The sequence below is a fragment of the Fusarium verticillioides genome, chromosome 3, assembly GCF_000149555.1.
Source record: "Fusarium verticillioides 7600 chromosome 3, whole genome shotgun sequence".
Classification (NCBI taxonomy): domain Eukaryota; kingdom Fungi; phylum Ascomycota; class Sordariomycetes; order Hypocreales; family Nectriaceae; genus Fusarium; species Fusarium verticillioides.
The window spans coordinates 1992504-2011993 of NC_031677.1; the positions used below are offsets into that span (position 1 = coordinate 1992504).

Here is a 19490-nt window from a genome sequence, read left to right on the forward strand (position 1 = left end):
TTGCCGTTCGCCGGCTTCAATGGTCCTGTCAAGGCCATCACAAAAGCCTCTAACGGACATATAATTTTCGGCGGAACGTTTACTGGTCTTGGAAACTCGAGTACACCCAACAGCTCCTCAAGCCAGGTCATCAATCTATCAACAGCTAACATTACGGACGAAAATGGATCTTCTGGCACCGACCCCAAGGACATCGTATGCCCCGGCTCATCTTCGACTCCTTGGTTATTGCAAGACGATACGCCAGGGTACTGGGAAGCGGATTTTTCGTTTGGGTTTGCGCCCACCAAGCTCAGACTTCGGAACACGCGCCAGGACGGTCGTGGCACCAAGACCTTCCGCTTCCTTGCGTATCCTATCAATGGAATCATGAATTTGACCTACGTCGATCCTGAGAGTGGTAACAACGTCACCTGTACTAGCGAGTGCCCACTTCGTGACGATGAAGATTACCAGGATTTCACATTTGTCAACCGCGTCGGCATGAATAAGTTTCGCATTGCTATCTCCGATTGGTATGGCAGTGGGGGTGGTCTGGAGAGTATCGAGCTATTCCAGAGCGACGTCTTTGCCTATGCTATTACTGACTTTAACGAGCCCAAATGTGGTGGAGTTAAGAACCCAGCTTCGGCTACTCACACTGGGCCTTGGAAGGTTTCTCCCTCGCTAGAGAGCAGCTCCGAGTATCTGACTGCGGAGCTCAACGGTGACTATAACCCCGAAAAGATATCTGTCACATTCTTTCCCAACATTGTGGAATCTGGAAACTACTCTGTCAACATCTACACCCCAGGCTGTCAGGCTGATGACACCTGCGCTACTCGAGGCCGCGTTAATATTACCGGAGTCATGTCAGGTGATGATGATAAGGATACTAATTTTACATCCACTTTATATCAAACAAACGATTTTGATAAGTACGATCAGATCTATTTCGGATACATTGAGAAGAGCTCGGGGTCATTCACACCCTCTGTCACTCTCCGCCCACTTGCAGGTCAAGATGTCGACACCCTTACAATTGTCGCTCAGAGGGTTGAATTCACTCTCACCAACTCCACTGATGGCCTCAACGGTCTCTTCGACTTCGATCCTGAGCAAGCAGTAGTCAATGCTACTAGTATTGTGAACTCCCCTATCAATAAACTTGGCGCAAGTTTTGATAGGGCCTCAGGTGTAAGTGTTTTGGTCACGGATAGTAATACTACCTACGTTGGTGGTAACTTCACCTCCAAGGATCACGACAACATCCTCGCTATTATCGAAAATGACGATGTGAAGGAGCCTGGCGGCGGTTTGAATGGTGAGGTCTTTGCCATGTACCTCAACGCTACACAGCTCTACGTCGGCGGTGATTTTTCCAACACTGAGAGTGGACCTGTGACCGGCCTGGATAACGTCGCAGTTTACGACACCAAAGAAGACAAGTGGAGTGCTTTAGGAGCTGGCCTCAATGGCCCGGTGATGCATGCCGTGCCATTGATACTAAACATCACTGCCAACACTCCCGAACTTGTTATCGCTTTCACGGGAGAATTTTCTTCGTGCAACTCCTTCGACAACCACGATGCCATTTCCGTGGATGGTTTCGCCATATGGGTAGCTTCTCGAGGCAACTGGTTACAAAACATTGACGGCAACTACCCTGCTTTTGATGGTTCACTCACAGCCGCTGTCCTAGATATTCCCATGGACGGCGGGTCTCTGTATGCTGGAGCTCTCTCCTCTGCACAACTAGGTACAAATGGCGCTGCTACCCTCTCGGACGATGGTCTTGGGCAGTTCCCTCTCAAGATTCGTGCCGCTACTCCGTCGTCAAACTCATCTGCACTGAGCCGTCGAGATGTTACCTCCTTTAACAAAAACACCACGGGCGTTGTAACCGGTATATTTTACGACGAAAACGATTACAACATCACCATCCTAGCAGGCCATTTTACGACCGAGTCGACAAAAGGTGATACGGTACAAAACATTGTTCTCCTTGATGATGACAATGTTACTGGACTTGGTTCTGACATTTCAAATGGGTCTACATTCGTCGCACTCGCTGTGCGGAATGGTATCTTGTTCGCAGGTGGTGATATCAGCGGTGCCATAGACGGAACAGACATCCGTGGCCTCGTTTCATATGATTTGGAGGCCAAATCTTTCAATTCGCAGCCCGCCTCTGTATCAGGGGCCAACAGTACCGTCGCCGCTATTGCCGTCCGCCCTGGAGACTCTGGAGACGTATATGTTGGCGGCTCGTTCGATACTGCGGGGGCATTGGACTGCCCTGGTCTCTGCACCTACAATGTCAACTCTGGCCAGTGGAACCGCCCAGGTAGCGAGCTTGAAGGCACCGTTTATAGCCTCTTGTGGCTGAGTAAAAACCAGTTGGTTGTTGGCGGTGATCTCCGCGGTAACGGATCCGACCAACGCTTCCTTGCCAGCTGGGACGCCAACTCAGAGTCTTGGTCAAACTTCCCCGGTTCCGAAGACATTCCAGGGCCTGTTGCGGTCATCTCGCCTGGATCAATCGATTACGACCAGCTTTGGGTTGCTGGTACTTCGCTCAAGGATGACAGTGTCTTCGTAATGAAGTATGATGGTGAGAAGTGGCATACTGCCGGGCCTTCCCTCTCTTCCGACACCATCATACGCGGCTTGCAGGTCTTTTCGGTGACTGAGGATCACGAAGCTGCCGACTTGTTGGACAAAAACCAGGTATTGATGTTGACAGGCTCCATCGACATCACTGGCTTTGGAGTTGCCTCGGCAGCTCTCTTTAACGGCACAACATATCAACCATATGCGATGACAATCAAGGCGGGTGATGGCCCAGGCACTATTGCTGGCATCTTCACCCAGCGGAACAGTTTCTTCAAAGAAGGTAAGTTTACCGCCGATCTTGCGGCCACACAACCGGACTAACCCCGTGTTTAGAGAAGCATATGGCCCTAGGCTTTGTGGTTCTCATCGGACTCGCTATCGCGCTTGGTCTGATGCTCCTCCTTGTCCTTTGTGGCATTATTCTCGATCGCATTCGCAAGAAGCGGGAGGGCTACGTCCCTGCACCTACGTCCATGTATGACCGGGGCAGTGGAATGCGACACATCCCGCCTCATGAGCTCCTCGAGTCTCTTGGTCACGGGCGAGGTGGTGCACCACCACGTGTCTAAGCAAATAAGAAAGAAGAAAGAAAAGAAAATATTCCCGATTTCTAGGGTTTGTTGTCATTTTAGCAAGCTGCGCATACGTGTCTGATCTGATACCTTTGGCGTTCTGGAAAGGTGTATGGAATTGTTTTCGGACCAGGGAAGTCCATTGCTATTTTCGAACATGGAGATCCAATTCAGGTCCTTCTGCATGATCATATGGGCTCTTACCACCAAAATTCGAAACCATGTCGTTCAAAACGCTTCGGCTCAACCCCACGTCCCTACTTCGGCTGGATTCTGGAGGGGGGCCATCTCCAACGGCAAACAGTATACCTCGACAACTTGGAGGCATGTTCTCTCAGTACCTCACCGCATTTCTCTTGTTTTCCTCTTTTTTTTTCTTTTTTTTACTTCACTTCATGAGGTCATGACCCACCGGTTAATGTGTACCTGTTTACTCTTTCTCGTCGACACCCATACATAGGTGCCTTTGTCGACATGCCGCCTTTTCTCGCTGTATATTACCTTCTGCGCAGTTTCCGACCCTTAAACTGCTGAGGACCCTGGGTTTTGTACCTTTGTTCCTCTTTCAAAATTCCGTTGCTGTGAGGGCGCTGGAAGGAGAACTTGAATCACTGTAGGGCTCGGGGTAGTTATCTGGTGGCTCTAGTTGAGGATGATTTGGTGGATGGCGCTGCGGTTAGAAGAAGCCATCTAGCACCGAGCATGGTGATATGATACTCAGCTGACCTAGAGTAGCTTAATTTGAGTGGTTATAGTCTCCTAAACGTTCTCATCTTCCATCTAAGTGACTTGTTGTAGAGGAGACATTATGTCTGCAAGATTTCGGTGGACTTCTCCCTAGAGGTTGAATAGGAGCAGGTCCACACACACACACACATATCTATATCTATCTATATATATACCCATTTTCTTCAGTGTTCATAATCTTCAACTGTGGACGGCGGTTGTCTTCGAATTCACTCATAACTCTGTGCGCTATTTCGTAATGCCTGTTGGTGCCATTGTTTCTTGAGCAGGAGCGTTTCTAAATCTCCCCTGTTCACCAGCTATAGTGTTTCTCGCAACATTCTGACCTTTGTACCAGTTCCCCTGTGCCCTTTCAGTGGGACTATATATATGCGCGATGCTACGTAGCATAATATTTGGCTGCGAAATCGCACATTGTGTCAGCCCATTCTTAAAACGAGCTTTGACTCTGTCTCATAAGCAAGTGGCCGAGGCCACACCGATTGGAGCGTTGTGCTGTGACAGACCGGGGAGGGTAGAGCTTGTCTTATCTTGTTCGGACTTGTCTTGCAAGCTTCCTCTGTCGGGGCAAATGGAGAATACTCTGGGGTAAAACATATGTGACTCTCTAGGGTGACCTGACTGGTTCCGGTTTGTGGTTAATAAGTGAGGCGGACGATGTCTGTTGGTTGAAGCAGCCATGCACGTTTGACACAACTGCGTTGCGAAGATGCTCCTTGCTTGGAAAACGGCGACCGCTTAAGTGACGCGCCTCAAGACCAGCGTTCCTGGCGCAGGCATGAACTTTGAGAGGGTCTCACCATATCAGAGATGTTTACATTATTGGACTGTTAGCACCTGTAGCCACAGGTGTCCTTGTTTTGCGGCTACCCTAGACCACTGGCGTCGTATCTCTTTGTCATGTGCCTACACATAGGTGCAATTTTGCGTCCCACCATAGGTAGTTACAGAACATCGTATTGCTCTCTCTCTCTCTCTCTCTCTGTGTGTGTGTGTGTGTGTGTGTGTGTGTGTGTGTCCCACTCTACGGTACTTGCACCACGATACCTCTTCATGGAAATACGCAAAGTAGGGCGGGGTTTCGAAGGCTCAAGACTCATGCTGCCACCTCAGCAAGGTCGAGTGTCGTATCTGTGAATCCTGTGATGAGTGCCAAGGAAACTAACTCTGTTTTCCTTCAAAGTGGATCAGATCGGGTTCAGTGAAGACATCGTGGTTGGGCGAGGCTCGGAAGCACAGAACCGCTGTATGTGATGCAATGCTTGCATTAAGTAGACCAATAATGGCGGCAGCTAAAGACAAGGCATAAACAATAACGAGAACTACCTGACATTAACCTAAACAGCGTTGCCTGCGATTGTGCTGAGGCCTTACCTGGGCTTGTGAGTTGTGAGGGGCATTACATACTCCCTAGCCTCCAGTTAGGAGCAGATCGATGACGCTGCAGACATGCCTTACCACCCCGCCGCAACCCTCTTGCATTTGTCTCTGGTTAGGTAGGCAAATAGATTCACTCAATGGTTGGTTGTTCACGTTTTCCCTGCCTCTGCCCCGTAATGACAGCTCAAGCAGGATTCCAAGGGTCAACACCAACCTGAAGTCAGCATGCCCCATGACGCAAACTCTTCTCCTTCCTTCCCTCCTTCATTGTCAAGCGCCGGCCGAAAGCTGCAAGGACGGATGCAGTCCGGAAAGCCAACTGCATCATGGAAATGGGGCCTTACCGGCGCCGCCACGGCATCATTAGCAACACCCAACGGTACAGTACCATGCCTATTATCGCGAAGAGTCTTCCGAGTATATGTACAAGACGATGGACTATCAAGCAGCATTCAGCATGCAATAGGTACGGTGCGAGACGATACGGAATACTCCATGCCAATGGGCAACGCCTGAGCCAACCACAGCAACGTCTAGTCAAAACCCAAGACACCGCGTACTGTTAAACAGTGGACGACGTCGATACTGTACTGCAGGTGCTCAGAAGGAACAATATGCGATAAACGCGTTGCAGGGTGGCAACAGTGAACGAGAGGGTGTGGAGTTCACATTTGCCATACAAGTATGCAAGATAGAGCCCGTCGCTCCAAATCACCCTACCGCCAGCGCCGCGGTAGTTTGTGCCGCCCAGTGAATGATGGCAATCGCTAGAATCCCATACAATAGACGTACGGTATACGTGTGGTTGTACATATGGCCTGGGCGAAAAACATGGCGCTCTGAGAAAGCCAAAGAGCCAAATAAATCGTTCCGTTTGCATGTCTCGGCGATTTTACGGGTGCATTAACGCCTTGTCTGTTCTACCAAACGCCGCACAATTTAACATCGACAGTGTTAATGGAGCTGTGTAAGGCAGACTGAGTGAGTATCGGTTGGCCCCCGGGATGCTCACAGGGGCGATAGAATGTCGAGTCAAGAAATGGTGTTGCAGAGCCATGACATGACTGATATGACATCCATGATCAAGCGACTAGTCCAGATTCTACCTCTTCGAGATGAGTGTATGTACGACTTCCAATGAACGCTATCGAGACAAGGCCAAAATGGTTCAGTTGAGCAAAAACGACCGCCGATTCTCTCGTCAGCTTGAGGTGTACAGTACCGGGGTAGACAATGGGGGAGCAGTGGGCCCCCGGCACTCAGTTGGTAGCGCGCTTCTACTTCTACACCTCAAAAAGACTGACTTGGCTTGACCAGGAGAGACAAGGCGGGAGGCGCGCAGGGGTTGGCCAAGTACCGTGAACTCAAGCCTAGACGAGCTAAGGCAAATTGAATGGAGCCTGGCAGAACAAAAGATCCTGAGAAGACCCCAGTACCCAGTAACAGCACCCAAACCAACCCAACAAGGTTCTGATGGATGGGGACTGAAAGGGCTCCTCGACCTATCTGCACCCTTGGACAAACACTACACACTCTTGCTCCTCTAAGTGACATGGAATGGCCACTGTTGTACACCTGTGGCCTGTCCGATGTCATGTAAGTGATGGCTTCATCACTTCATCAATCCCTAGTTTGCGGCGGACATCTCAATATCTTCTCAGCCTTGCCCCTTGCTGGCAACCTGGTACCAGCTGAAAGGTCCTTTCCATCACAACCCTGTTATGTATCATGGCGCCAAGCGATTACTCCCTTGGGGTCACGTTGGGTGATAGAGCCGCTAGCAAAAACAACGTTGCGTCTGCGGTTGCAGTCTAAAGTGCCTATTGCCCAATGGAGCTGGAGCTGGAGCCAGAGTTGGTCCATTCGATAAACACGCTAGGCATCAAGACGATTGTGCCAGGGGCCTCGTCTAAGATATCGGATATCCAAACACCAAATAACCTTCGATGACATGAGACACGTCTAACTCCGTGATCTGAGTGCACCGGAGTTGTTTCTGGGTTCGCGACGATCAAATGTACCCGAATACTTGGAGTAACTTTTCCATACAGTGCCTCAATCGTGAGTTCAGATTGTTGAGTTAAGGATCAGTTGTATACCATCATGCTTCAGAGCGGACATGAATCCGAGTGGCCACCAACTTCAAAATCTGGTCTTCGAATGAGCAACGGGCGCGACAATGCGCACGGTCGCTAGAGCGGAGGCTCCTCTGTTGTCCAAGAGCCTCTCCTGAAAGCCATCTCCCTCAGCAGACTCGACTTGACAAGTGACAAGAGCTGCCGCGTCAGCCAAACCTCAATGATTGAATCAAGCCCTGGCTCTTTGATGCTCTGAGACCCAACTCAACTGGGTCCATGCCATACCTACTCTTCCTCACCAGGAAGCAGTCTGAAGAGCCTGACCCGCTATCGGGATGCCGAAAACGCTCATTGTCTCCACCCCATCATGAGCCATCATGAACAAGGCGCAAGGTGCCTTCACCCGTCTCTGAGCGGTTCCTACTTTGACTCGTGCGTCTGTTATGCTTCTTCTTCTGTGGCACCGGCATTGCGGCGTCCCGAGCTGCTAGTTGCGCGCCAAACATGCACCGGCTACCTAGCCCCGCAGCCGTGCCCATCCAGTCTAGTCTACCAGTGCACGCACGGCTGTATCTAATTGCCTGTCCTGCTACCGGCCTGAGTTTGCTCCGGACGCACCGGCCGAGTCCGCGCACAGAAACAGAGGGGCTCTGAGCTGGTGGTACCTTGTCGTGGTACATGGTCATCACAGGTTCATCTAAACTCACGCGGGACTGGGATCGATGTAAATCCACCGCTGTAAGAAGGCGGGACGCTGCGGAAGAAGTTCCCTGGGATAGGTAAAAGGAGATTAAGATTGAGGCGTCAGATCGAACAACACAGGGGCAGGTCTTGGCAGCGGATTGGATGCTCCCCAAAATGCCGGGGGAGACGAGCATCACTCCTCTGCCAGGCAACTCAGTGGCCCATTTTATCTCAGCTGTTGGTATGGAACAATACAGTGCTGTAATCAGTTCCCAACAGGATGGTTCAAGGAAGATTCATCTTGACGATCACCGCTGCACTGGTGCTCAGCACGTGTTACGTGGACTGAACATTAGTCCGTTCGTCAACCATTGTCACGGGTTCATAGAAGCCAGCAAAGAAAGATCTACATGTCGCCATCTGGGGTGACCCAAAGCATCGATACATATCGCTCGGGGTTATTCGAATCTCGTATGTTTTAGTGCCTGTCCGTTTCAAATCAGCCTCGAGTCCAGCATAGCACGTCAACACTAGTGTCCCAATCTCGTTGTAATGTTCTGGTTCACGTGAAATCTCCTTGGAGTCGTTGTATTTCTAATGATGATCTGAGTACGACGTGACTGGTGGGTTGCGATGAGTGTTATGATGGATCGTGGTGGCAATATTCATGACCATGGAAGGTCCTGTTCTCTGGTATTGCTAGTGTGTAGGTAGACAGCTGGGATCGAGACAGAATGGTGAGCCGTGCATCACGGCCTGGAATCATTACCTCAATACTCCGTACTTGTACGGGCTTGATACACGCCCTGGGCATGGATTAAAAACTGTTGCCTGGACGGTGACGCTTATCGAAGGTTGTATGTTAGAATACGGATACATCCAGTGACGTTTGTGATCATGGGTATGGGCTGGTCCGGGGAAAGAAAACACTATTTTGAGATGGCAGGAAACAACTCAAACTCAAACCAGCGCCATCGGCTCTTCTTTCGCTGTAATATCACTAAATCCACTTGCTAATCTTGAATGCGAGATGAGATTTGATGGAACAATATCCAACTGATAAAGAATCAAAGCTGAAGCAAAGAAGATATAGTCAGGTGTGCCGTCGGGGTTGCAGTCGTTGACCGGGAATATTTTGAGGCGGGCTGGGGAATGCTGGTAGATTCTGAGACACACCCCTGCAACAAGGTCAGCGCTGAATGGCTTGATTGCCACATTCATGACACCGTAAACCCATAATTTTCATTCTTGATGCCCCTTCAAATCTTCACGAGCAATGAGCGTTTTCCAGACTCACGAACACCAACTCGGGCAGTCCGATATCTGCAACCCAAACCAGGACCTGCTTTGCTTGTCTTCGCGGGCATTTTAGCCTTCCAGAAAACACAAGGAAGTTTGGCAAAGTGTAACCCCACAGCAGCCCAATCGAAGCCGAGCATGTGTGTAACGTGGGCGACGTCTGTGTCAGCTCGCCTGCCAGCCCCGTGGTGATCGACAGGTCGTCAATCTCGGGTATCAGGACGAGCCAGATGACAAGAGCAGGCCTTGTGTTGCAAGAGCACAGGGACCGTGTATCTCAAGGGTTACGTAAAATAATGTAATTTTACAGTCGTGAGTATTGTAGTGTTGAAAGTGGTGCACGGGGCGAGAGTTGCTTCCTGGAAACCCATGTTCTAGACACTGTTTCGTGTGCTCGAAGAGCCGGATCGACACCACGAAGACAAGGCTTGTCGGGATAGCGTCGGCATCGTTGACAAGGCGCAGATTCGAATGCCGGAGAGTAATGATGATCGCAAGATCTGGGTGATAATCACAATTAAAACCTCGCTGGGGCCCCTTGCGCGAGTTATGTTTCAAACATCCCTTTTCGGCTTGCCCTTTTCCAATTAGGAATAGTTGGTTCTATTAAGTCTTTCCATCAGAAAATTACCATCCCAGCAGCCTGTAGGAGGCTCGGCTGGAATCCGTATGAGGGCCAGAGGGCAAGTTCCTACTGACCAATGCATAGCACCGATTTACCCAAGGGCCAATGATCTTCCCACTGTTCACAGAGTCCAAAGCAATGAGAATATTCTGGCCATGAATTCATCCTCCCCCCAGGATAATTCAATATAAGGGCTTTCTTTCGATGAGAAAAGCCTGTTATTGCTTTCCCAGGCTCACCGGGGCCCAAAACATCAGTGCTTGGACCATATGGATGTGTGCTCGTGAGAGGTGAGCGAAAGAGCAGACTGTAGAAAGTGCCAAGGACTTGCTAGGAAACATTGGTAATGTTGACAGCCAAGAGCAAATCTTATTCCGTAGCGGTCTGCGAGCTTCCTTGTGGCCTTCGCCATTTCCCATGCTTGGCCATATCAGATTTACGGCTTAAGACAACTTGGTGTTATTTCCGTAACAGGGCGAATGAAGAGGAGGGTCGCCCTTATCGACAACTGGCTGTATCCCGGGTCTTCATGCGTCGCGGGGCGCCACTCCCATCATTGCTATAGCAAACGGGCGGGTCTCTATCGTGCATGTACTTCCGAATCGTAGAGGGCACCAGGCGTAATGGCTGCAAGTGGACCGTAGATAAACAAACATCTTGTGTTCTCAAACATCACTGAAAGAGGCAGTTGGTTTATGTAGAACATTCTGTAGTCGACTTGGTCCGATTTGGCTGGATCGTAGCGACTAAATGTCAGAAGATTTGATGGAGAAAGAGAGGACATCCTGACTCTCTATGACTTTGGAAAAGAAAGACCCCCGCATCGATCACTAGGTCGGGAAGTTAACGCGCCTACCTAATAAGGTAATGTATATTTGAATCGCGGAAGGGTTGTTCCTTCATACCAAATCGAGGGTGCTAATCAGGGCGGCACCTTTGGTTTTTTTCCCTCAGTCCAAGGCACACTTTTCCGTCTATATCCATAGGCTAGAGCAAAAGGCCAACACCGGTGCACAGCAAATCACCCACACATAACTCTAATTGATACATGATATATGACACGGCACTGAGTTTGATCTCCCCGAAAAGTCATCCTAATAATCAGGAGCCGTTCCCCAATATGGGGGCGGCGTCGAGCTAGCAGAGGTACCACGATGGGTCAAATCTGAGCACAAGCAAAGCCACACGCGCCAAAACGTCAATTCTCAAGCGTTCAGACTAACGAAAGGCCTCTATGTACCAGGTAGCAACTACAGTAGTCGCAATGAGTGACTGACCCTTCAAGAAAAGTACAATGTCGCAAGATCCCAACTACACAAAGTTGGGGGCAAAGGGCTTCATCACCGGGCAGACCTGGCAGGAATTGTTTAGTGCCTTGGCCTGATAATTATCCGCGCTCATTATCCGCACTCATCGGATACTGATGCTGATACTACTACACCAAGATCATAGGCGGGCATATATGCAATGCTCTCAGTGCCCCACGAGGGTTGAAGGACGGCGCAACAGGGCAGGTGGAAAAGAACTGTAGGGGACATTTGGAACTCCGTACAAGGGAAACAAAGCCGACTTGCGACGTGCAGTCATGGCATCACTGCAAAAACCACTTTTGGGGGGTCATGGTGGCTCTCCGTGCCCTTTTCCAGTGAGAGTGAGAGCGACGCCGTCCCACCTCGTTTTTGGAGCAGTATGATGACGGCGATGCCAGAGGTTCTCAGGGTCTTGTCGTTCGTTCGTTTGGTCTTGCATGGCCTTGTCAACGTCAGTCAGTTGCCATCATATGCCAGGCTATCCTGGACCGTTGATGTCAATGCTCTTTTGTCACCCTCCACCGTGCGGTAAGTTATCGTGCATGCCCACGGTTTGGCGGATGAGCAATATCAATGTCAACGTCAAGGCAATGCGATGGCATGGCATGCCTCTGCTAGCCCCTAGCGTCGACCTCAAAGGCTGTTTCAATTCCTTCACCGTCTCGCGTTCCCGGCGTTTCTTGTCTCGTTTGTGAGTTCCACCCACACTTGCTGGAGTTGCTTCCTGACGTACCTTACGTCAAGGCTCTCATGGGTAAACACCCTTCCGCAACAAGGGCGTCTTGTGGACGACGCCTCCCGTGGAGCTTTTGGCGGCTTTAGCTCTTGTCAAGTATCTGGTACGTCTTGGGCTCCTCTTCCCACCCTTGGCATTGCTTGTTGACCTGGGATCCCTGGTCATTCCCCATGACCAAGCGCACGACTCGACAACGCCCACTCGAATAAAAATCCACTCAACAAGAAGCTCTCTGAAATCCATTCCCACAACACTAGACAAGCCTATGCGGATCCCTCGATGCTGCCGTTGAGTGGCTTGAAGGACCCTCGATTCCCACCCGCCGCCCGCGTCGCAACAAGTCACCTACAGGCACGCTTTCATTTGGCTCGCAGACCCTGCATATTATGATCCCGCCCTGTCTGTCGTCCACCTCAATTCCCAGTCCAATACGTACCCAAGGTGCTCCACTGCCTTGTAATTCATCTCAGACCCTTCACATCAGTGGCGTTCGTGAGTGCTAGGATACCGGGGGTCCCTTTGCAAACTGCCGTCCGTAGCCTTACCCACCTTCACTTGTCTGTCTCTTGTCAGTCTTGAGCTATAAGCACACCCCTCTCCATAGACATCCTATACCACCTTTTATACCCCATAATCCTTCTCATCTGCCATCAACGCACCCCCTCCGGACAGAAGAACAAGTTAGCGATGTTTAGTGTTCAACTTAGTAGGATTAGACCTTAAACCGCTACTTAAATAATTAATTATTTTAAGGATTTTGAGTATTCTATGTTCAAATTTATTGATGCTATTATAGCAGATGTTCATACATTTTTTTCTGCAGTCTCATAAATCTACCTCATCTCTGGCCTAGCATTAGTAGACTTAAGGATTTCTTCCAGGATTTCTGATCCAAATCTCTTGAAAAGTCGCTGATCTTTGCGCCGTCTGGCACCGCGGACGCTACTATTTGGATGCCGTAGACTGTCAAGTCAAGTCAAGTCGACTTGTGGATTAGAGACTGTCTCCATCATCTTATGCAGCCCACAACCCCCCTGGTTTGTTGCTTGACCTGGCTACTTGGTCCTACGACCCTACCTCATCGCACTAACCCTGTCACCTCAGCCATTGTGAAAAGACGTCGGCCTGCCGATCACTTAGACCAGAGTCGTCACACCTTTTTTTTTTCTTTCAGAGACGGGGGAACTCCACTCTTCTCCCGCAGCCCAGCCCGTTTCCAGAGGAAGATTGACGCATGTCAATTCGCACCCAGACACTTAAGACTTCGCTGATCCCACCTTGGCCCCGACTCAACTCCCCATATCATCTCCAACCTGGACGGGATCTTCTGTCTCTGATCTGTATCACCGACTTGGCTTTTATTCTAGTTAGGATCCCGCATCTGATCAACAAACCTTTTCCCCCCCTCCACCGCGCTTCTGCCCACCGATCTATGTTGATATTGCCCATCAACCTCTACACTTCACATTACCACTATCACGTACCAACATGACCATGACGCTCGACACCACTCAGCAGCGGTTTGGGCCTTCGTTGAATTTCGACTATTCAGCGCCTGCACAACCGCCTGCATTCTCGAATCCATGGTCCTCGTCCTCACCATCACAGCATCCACCTACGGGAAGCAGTCTTTTTGTTGGTAGCCAACCTGCACTCAACCCAAGCATCATGGCCGGAAAGCCACCCCAAAGTCGTGCGAGCACTAGTAGCACTTCTTCAATGGCTTCATACGGAGGCGCGATGCCTGTCCCCAACACATCTGCAGGTAAGTTTAAGATGCTAGCATCGATTGTATATGATCAATTAACTAACAAGACCACGCAGATCTTCTTAGCATTAATAGAATGCAAACAACATCTGCGGCTTATGGAGATCCCACTTACGCTACATCTGCCTCTCCTGTCAACCACCAATTTGCGCCTACATCAGCTGCCCCGTATGACACGCTGGGCTACGCACCAGCTCCCGTGCGCCCTCCACCCTTTGGACTCGCTCCGGCTGATGAGCACGCCAGAAGGTACTCCCAACAGTAAGTATACTCAATCTGACGGAACTATCCCTCACTAACGCTTGGGGGGCAGTAGCATCCAGGATGAACGGAGGAGCTTTGCCGATGCTCTCGATGCTAGCCATGGTATGTTGGCTATGAGTCAGGAGACACCTCGACCTATCTATGGCGCGCGAAGTGATCGATCCTCTGTTGATTCCTATGGATTCCCTTCTACCCATTCGACTAGCTCTTCTATTTCTTCCAGTGGTAACTTTAGCTCTTACTATGGCGACTCCGTTTCTGATTACTCAACTGCGGGTTCTGATATTGAGTCTGTGTCTTCGAGGACCCTACCCCGACCTCAGGGCCTCATGGGCTCACAAATTCCGCCTGCCCCTCAGTCCATGATGGGCCAGTTTAGCTCCAAGGTTTCATCCAGTACACAGAAGAAGCATAAATGCAAGGTCTGCGATAAGCGATTTACTCGACCTAGTTCTTTGCAAACCCATATGTACAGCCACACGGGCGAGAAGCGTATGTCACCTTGCACTCAGAAGATGCTCCACCTACTAACATGATGCAGCTTTTGCTTGTGAGGTAGAAGGATGTGGTCGACATTTCTCAGTTGTTTCCAATCTTCGACGCCACCGAAAGGTCCATCGTGGTGATGCCCGCTCCGAGGCTGGCTCTGAAGATCATCACTCGGACTAAGGACGTTTTCTGACGGGCTGTGGTCCTCCGATCAAACACTTTAATGACGAGCACAGGATATTAGTAAGAGAAACTGGAACCTAAAGAGAGGCGATCCAACAACAATCAAAATGACCGTCTGGTTGGCAACAAATGGCATTGTTTTATCACCTGCAAATATTATTACAACACGGCTCAGTGCGGCATAGAGAAATGGGACAGAAAAGGATGAGAACTCATGGATGTGGGGATGAGGACAGCGACGGTGTATACGATTCAAGTCTATCGCTTACGGTGTATGGGGTTTTTTGCCCTTGAATTCTGGGGTTTACTATTGGTATTATGGGATGGGAATAGGCGGAATGCTGGGCCGACCTACTGATACCCTTCCACGCGGCGTTTATGGAGTTGACCAAGCTACGGTCCTGTCGTTAATGTTTAGGCACACGATGCCTTGAGCTATATTTCGAAGCGATCGTTCATGCCCGTTATTTTAGGGCACCTGTTATTCTCTCGACACTAAGGCACTGCGAGCCCAGGGCCCTACTGAGATGGCCACAGACGAGCTTTTAGGGGGAGGCTTGTACTACTAGTTTCATATTTTACGGTCATGATATACCCAGTCCGAACCATGCACAGCCTGATCTGTCGCCGATGGGCCAGGGGCTTGACAGGACAAAAGACAGACCAGGGTGTTGGCAAGATATGGGCACGACGATGAAGTTGATGAGAAGAGGTGCAGATTATAGAGTGCAGGCAGTCTTACAAGAATTATACTTCAGATTAAAACTCGATTTAAAGTTTGAATTGTGACAAATGAGGTGATTCTTTTGAGCGCCGTGTTAACTAGCCAGATAAACATAGGTTTATTATATGGCGTGGTCCAGGGACACAGGGGAAAGAGGTGAACATTTTCCACGGTGATGGGAATCTATGAGAATCCCATACTCTGGTGGCAATGCACAGTTTTGGGACAGAACATGACTCGCCAGTTGATAGCAGCCAAAAAGAAAAGCAGTCGTGCTTTGTCAAGCAAGGATCGTAAAGGGGCTCAGCAATAAGCGCGAAGGCGGCTGGACAGTCTCCCACTCCCCTCCATCTCGCCGTCAGGTAACGAGATAGCCGCAAGAGGTGACCCTGGCCTGCGTCAAACGAGGCGAGGCGGTATTGCCGAGGGAGCTAATGTACAAAGAGCGAGAGAGAGAGAGAGAGAACTGAGAGATGTCAAATTCAACGTCAACGCCATTTGTTCAGTCGATGATAGCAAAGGTGGATGACTTGAGGACGAGCACTTGAGACACAGACGCGTAATGCAGCCCCTAGTCCTCCTATGCATGTACCAGCGATTGTTGGACGCACGCAAATGAATTTGCAGCAACAGCAACAGGAACAGGAACAGGAACAGGAACAGGAGAGGAAGGACAGGAACAATTGGTTGACCATCCCTGCACCTGGTCTGTTATTGCCTGTCGATCATGACCTAGAATAGTAGACACCGGCGTTTCAAGTTAGGTACATCCCTACCGCAAGAGGCATCGTTATTGAGCCGATGGTATTGTCAAGACCGGACAAGCTTTGTGGGGGTGGAAAGGTAGGGAGGAGTCGAGAAAGGTGTTGGTAGATTAACTTTGAAAGGTGAGATTGAGATTGGGCTGGTAGGTTGGCTTGAGAACTGAGGGTCCTTTTGGGGTTTGAGCAAGGGGGACGACGTATCCGTGCTTAGTATCTAGGGGGGGAAATGTACTCTAGGGGACCCCCCTCCCCCCCCGGAGGATATGGTCCAAATGGTTGAGCCTCGGTTTTGACGTCCATGGGTGAGTGGATGAGACGATGGCCTTAGCATGTATTCAGTTTAGCTTGCGAGAGGTCTTGGATGGTGTTATTGGGTACTGAACTGATGCTACTGAAGAAGGTTTCTTAGAAGTCAACTAGAAGGTTTTCACTAGAGATGAACATTGAAATGAACGGCTCTAGATACGACATTGCGCAAGCAAAGTTGCAATTGATTGATTAGAAACTGGTTCTATATCCGTCTTCGATCTATCGCTTAGTAGTCGGTCAGTCAGTCAGTCAGTTGTTGAGACTACGACTACCTGTATCATCTCTTAGTATCCAATGTATGGAGGCTTATTAGGCTGGTTCATGGGGTTCAGTGGAGTCAACAAGGGAATTACCCGTCTCCCATTTGTCAGGGTCGATAATTCCCTTTTTTTTCTTGCGCTCAGATTCCGCATTCCCATCTCATTCTCTCATTCTCATTCCCCAGTTGCCCCCCTCAATATTCCATTCAACAACCCTGGTCTTTTACAGCTGCCCCCTCCCCCCAAATCCGTTAAACGCGTTACACCCTGCTTGTTGGTTGAAAATCGATCTGATTGCAAGCCACAAAACTGGGATGTTGGACACCGGAGGAGAGATCTCGGTTTCAGCTCATGTTATGTCACCAAAGACAGTTGCATTGCAGTTGAAGATGATCGGTCGCTGATGGCACATAAGTATAGTACTGTGTTCCGCGTTGCCAACAGCTCAACAATCACTTAAATTACTTACCACACATGGGCGAGACTGATATCTATCTATCCGTAGTGTTATGGAATTGCTAATAGCCGACCGAGGCGCCCTGTTACAGACGATGCATGTGGGAGGACTCATCCTCCACTTGCAGTATGCGTACGCTGGTTCGGATTACTCAATCAGTTCGATAACAAGGTATCCATCAACTCACTCATCCATGCCCAGCCTCCACGTTGGGCAATTTACCCTCTGTGGCAAAAAGAACGCGCGCGACATGGCCAAAATATGTACAGATCGTTCAACTGCAGTGCTGGCTGTGACAGTGGAGGCTGGCAGCCGAAGTAGAAGAAGGGGTTCTTGTGGTATAGACCCGGGTAGCTGTTGTGCCATGTCACGGCTTTGGTGATATGACATATGACGTCTCTCACGGCTGAGATGTGAGCGCCCGGGTCGCGGAAGCCAAGAGACCCGGCGCCGTAATGACGGATTTGCCTCCACGGCATGGGATGTGAGACACCAGTTCACAACGGCGTTCCGAGGCGGTGCAACCGACCTTCTTTGGGGTTGGACACGTTGAGCGAGTGCATGACCGTGATAAAAGACCCTTGGGGCGAATTCTGGGTGTCATGTTCCTCAACTTACATCGAATAGCAGAGATAGGTATGTATGTACAAAGTGTGGTATACACTAGGAGGCAGGTACTTGAGGAACTAGAGTGAGTACCTTATAGTACCGTCAAAGTCGTTTTGTCGCCCCATTTTAGCACCTGAACTAAACCCTGAAGCCGTTGACAATAATGGCTGCCCTGCTTATCCATCGCCTCTTTTCGACCCCAGCTTTTGCCTCACACAAAGTGCGTAATGCCGTCGTCGTAGTCGTCGTACAGTACTAAATTACATGTTCACAATGTCGCATGCACCATTCGTAAAAGGAAGGAAAAGGGACATCGGATTGACCAGAAGGAGTCCGAAACAACGATAATGACGACGGTCGTGGGCCGAGCAATGACGTCGACGGAGAAATTAGACTCGTCGTCCGCGTTTGAAATTATGCCACGGACTCTGGCCTCTGCGTAAAGAAGCGCCGATGATGGGATCTTCAGGGTCCTTCTTATTAGGGGGCTAGTACCAATTCAGCTTGGGGTTATGAATGATGGATGATGGATGGGTGGATGGTTTGGAGAGAGTCAGGGAAAAAGTCAGAAGCGACAGCAATGGGCAATAGGTAGCAGTAGCAGTAATTTAGTAGCTACTAGTAGTAATATCAGGGGTGGTGACATTTCGTCTCGGTGTGTTTCCTGGGCCGCGATGTGGAGTAGGATAAGCTAAGGAGTACGGAGCATGTAACCAGATCAAATCAAATCAAATCAATGAATCAATCAGCTACTTACGGATACGTTGTAAGAGACAGGCAGACAGACACAGCTGAGAAAAGAGAGGGTCGGCCGGTCACTGTTGGAAAATTGATGGGGCGTGGAGAGATGGATTGAGCGACTTGGACGAGAAACTTGTTTTCCCCTCTCCTCTGCCTGCTCGTTCCTTATCTTGCATCTACCTAGGTAGGTAATTACATGTACATGGATAGTGAGAAGGGAGAATGAAGGGTTGGGTTGGGCTTGCTTCTGCAATCTGCATGATGAAATAAATGCCCAATTGCTTTGCGGAACATGGAGCTATACCATATTGAACCATCTCATAATATCGTCCTGCCTGAAGAAGGCGACGGTAGGTACAGGACAGTATAGATTCTTTTCTGGCTGTTGGGTTGGGATCAAGTCAAAGTTTGACAATTCTATAGTAACACTCAATAAAAGTTAGTGGTTAACCACTGGTAGGCATCTAACTACCTAGACGTTCACTCGTATCTACGATTCGTGTAAGCCCACAATTCAGACTCTGACTATGTATGTTGTTGCTAGGCATTGCATTGCAGCCTCTTGAGAAAAGAAAGAAGAGGAAAAAAACGTTGAAATGTTAATGGGGGCCGTGACGTCAGAGGCTGCGGTAAGGGTCCCCGGCTCCGTTGCTGCAAAGACCCGGCCGAGCTCCACCCGTTAAACGTCATCGATGAGCTTGTTCATTCGCTGCCGCAGATGGCCGAACAGGGACAAGCGCTGCGTGCCCACATTCTTCCCCTTCGACTTTTTGCATGTGGGGAGAGCGAGGGTGGGGGGGTTTGGAGGGCGTGAGTGTAGAGAGCTTGTCCAAGATACATGACAGGGGATCACCGACGGGTTTAATTTATTTGCGTTTAGTCTCTGATTGATGCCG

At 49.8% G+C, this 19490-nt stretch overlaps 6 protein-coding genes across 8 annotated transcripts in view; 5 read left to right on the plus strand and 1 right to left on the minus strand.

Annotated features, from left to right (window-relative positions):
• The window catches only part of FVEG_08123 (hypothetical protein), a gene marked incomplete at both ends in the record, with an annotated part of 3858 nt that extends 694 nt beyond the window's left edge, over positions 1-3164 (plus strand). The window contains 2 exons of the mRNA XM_018896950.1: positions 34-2875; positions 2929-3164. Of these exons, the coding sequence (XP_018754494.1) occupies positions 34-2875; positions 2929-3164 (3078 nt within the window). The remainder of the gene's footprint in view (positions 1-33; positions 2876-2928) is intronic.
• A 2263-nt stretch (positions 3165-5427) lies between these two features.
• On the minus strand, positions 5428-6198 carry FVEG_16253 (hypothetical protein). Its single transcript, XM_018905493.1, has one exon. The coding sequence runs from the start codon at positions 6172-6174 to the stop codon at positions 5857-5859; it is 318 nt and encodes a 105-aa protein (XP_018754495.1). The 5' UTR covers positions 6175-6198; the 3' UTR covers positions 5428-5856.
• On the plus strand, positions 5432-5810 carry FVEG_08124 (hypothetical protein; the record flags this gene model as incomplete). The annotated part of the gene is made up of 2 exons (XM_018896951.1): positions 5432-5434; positions 5487-5810. The coding sequence occupies 2 exons, from the start codon at positions 5432-5434 to the stop codon at positions 5808-5810; spliced, it is 327 nt and encodes a 108-aa protein (XP_018754496.1).
• Positions 6199-6527: 329 nt separating the features above from the next.
• FVEG_16254 (hypothetical protein) lies at positions 6528-6687 on the plus strand (the record flags this gene model as incomplete). The annotated part of the gene is made up of 2 exons (XM_018905494.1): positions 6528-6556; positions 6612-6687. 2 exons carry the CDS (start codon positions 6528-6530, stop codon positions 6685-6687), a joined length of 105 nt encoding a protein of 34 aa, XP_018754497.1.
• A 6115-nt stretch (positions 6688-12802) lies between these two features.
• Positions 12803-15506, plus strand: FVEG_08125 (hypothetical protein). Of its 3 annotated transcripts, none has more exons than XM_018896952.1 (4): positions 12803-13791; positions 13851-14055; positions 14108-14550; positions 14600-15500. In XM_018896952.1, exons 1-4 carry the CDS (start codon positions 13515-13517, stop codon positions 14725-14727), a joined length of 1053 nt encoding a protein of 350 aa, XP_018754498.1. In that variant the 5' UTR covers positions 12803-13514; the 3' UTR covers positions 14728-15500. The 3 variants fall into 3 exon arrangements, with proteins under 3 accessions (XP_018754498.1, XP_018754500.1, XP_018754499.1); XM_018896954.1 differs by having other exon boundaries at positions 12938-13791; positions 14264-14550; XM_018896953.1 differs by having other exon boundaries at positions 13101-13791; positions 14111-14550; positions 14600-15506.
• Positions 15507-17096: 1590 nt separating this feature from the next.
• Positions 17097-17650, plus strand: FVEG_16255 (hypothetical protein). The gene has a single exon (XM_018905495.1). The coding sequence runs from the start codon at positions 17297-17299 to the stop codon at positions 17624-17626; it is 330 nt and encodes a 109-aa protein (XP_018754501.1). The 5' UTR covers positions 17097-17296; the 3' UTR covers positions 17627-17650.
• The last annotated feature ends 1840 nt before the right edge of the window (positions 17651-19490 follow it).

Bases quoted from the DNA above. Each gene is read 5' to 3' on its own strand.
- FVEG_16253 (XM_018905493.1), bottom strand. From the start codon at position 6,174: ATGCAAACGGAACGATTTATTTGGCTCTTTGGCTTTCTCAGAGCGCCA.
- FVEG_08125 (XM_018896952.1), top strand. From the start codon at position 13,515: ATGACCATGACGCTCGACACCACTCAGCAGCGGTTTGGGCCTTCGTTG. The intron at 13,792-13,850 runs GTAAGTTTAAGA...AAGACCACGCAG, and splicing joins TGTCCCCAACACATCTGCAG to ATCTTCTTAGCATTAATAGA. The intron at 14,056-14,107 runs GTAAGTATACTC...CTTGGGGGGCAG, and splicing joins GCCAGAAGGTACTCCCAACA to TAGCATCCAGGATGAACGGA.
- FVEG_16255 (XM_018905495.1), top strand. From the start codon at position 17,297: ATGGAATTGCTAATAGCCGACCGAGGCGCCCTGTTACAGACGATGCAT.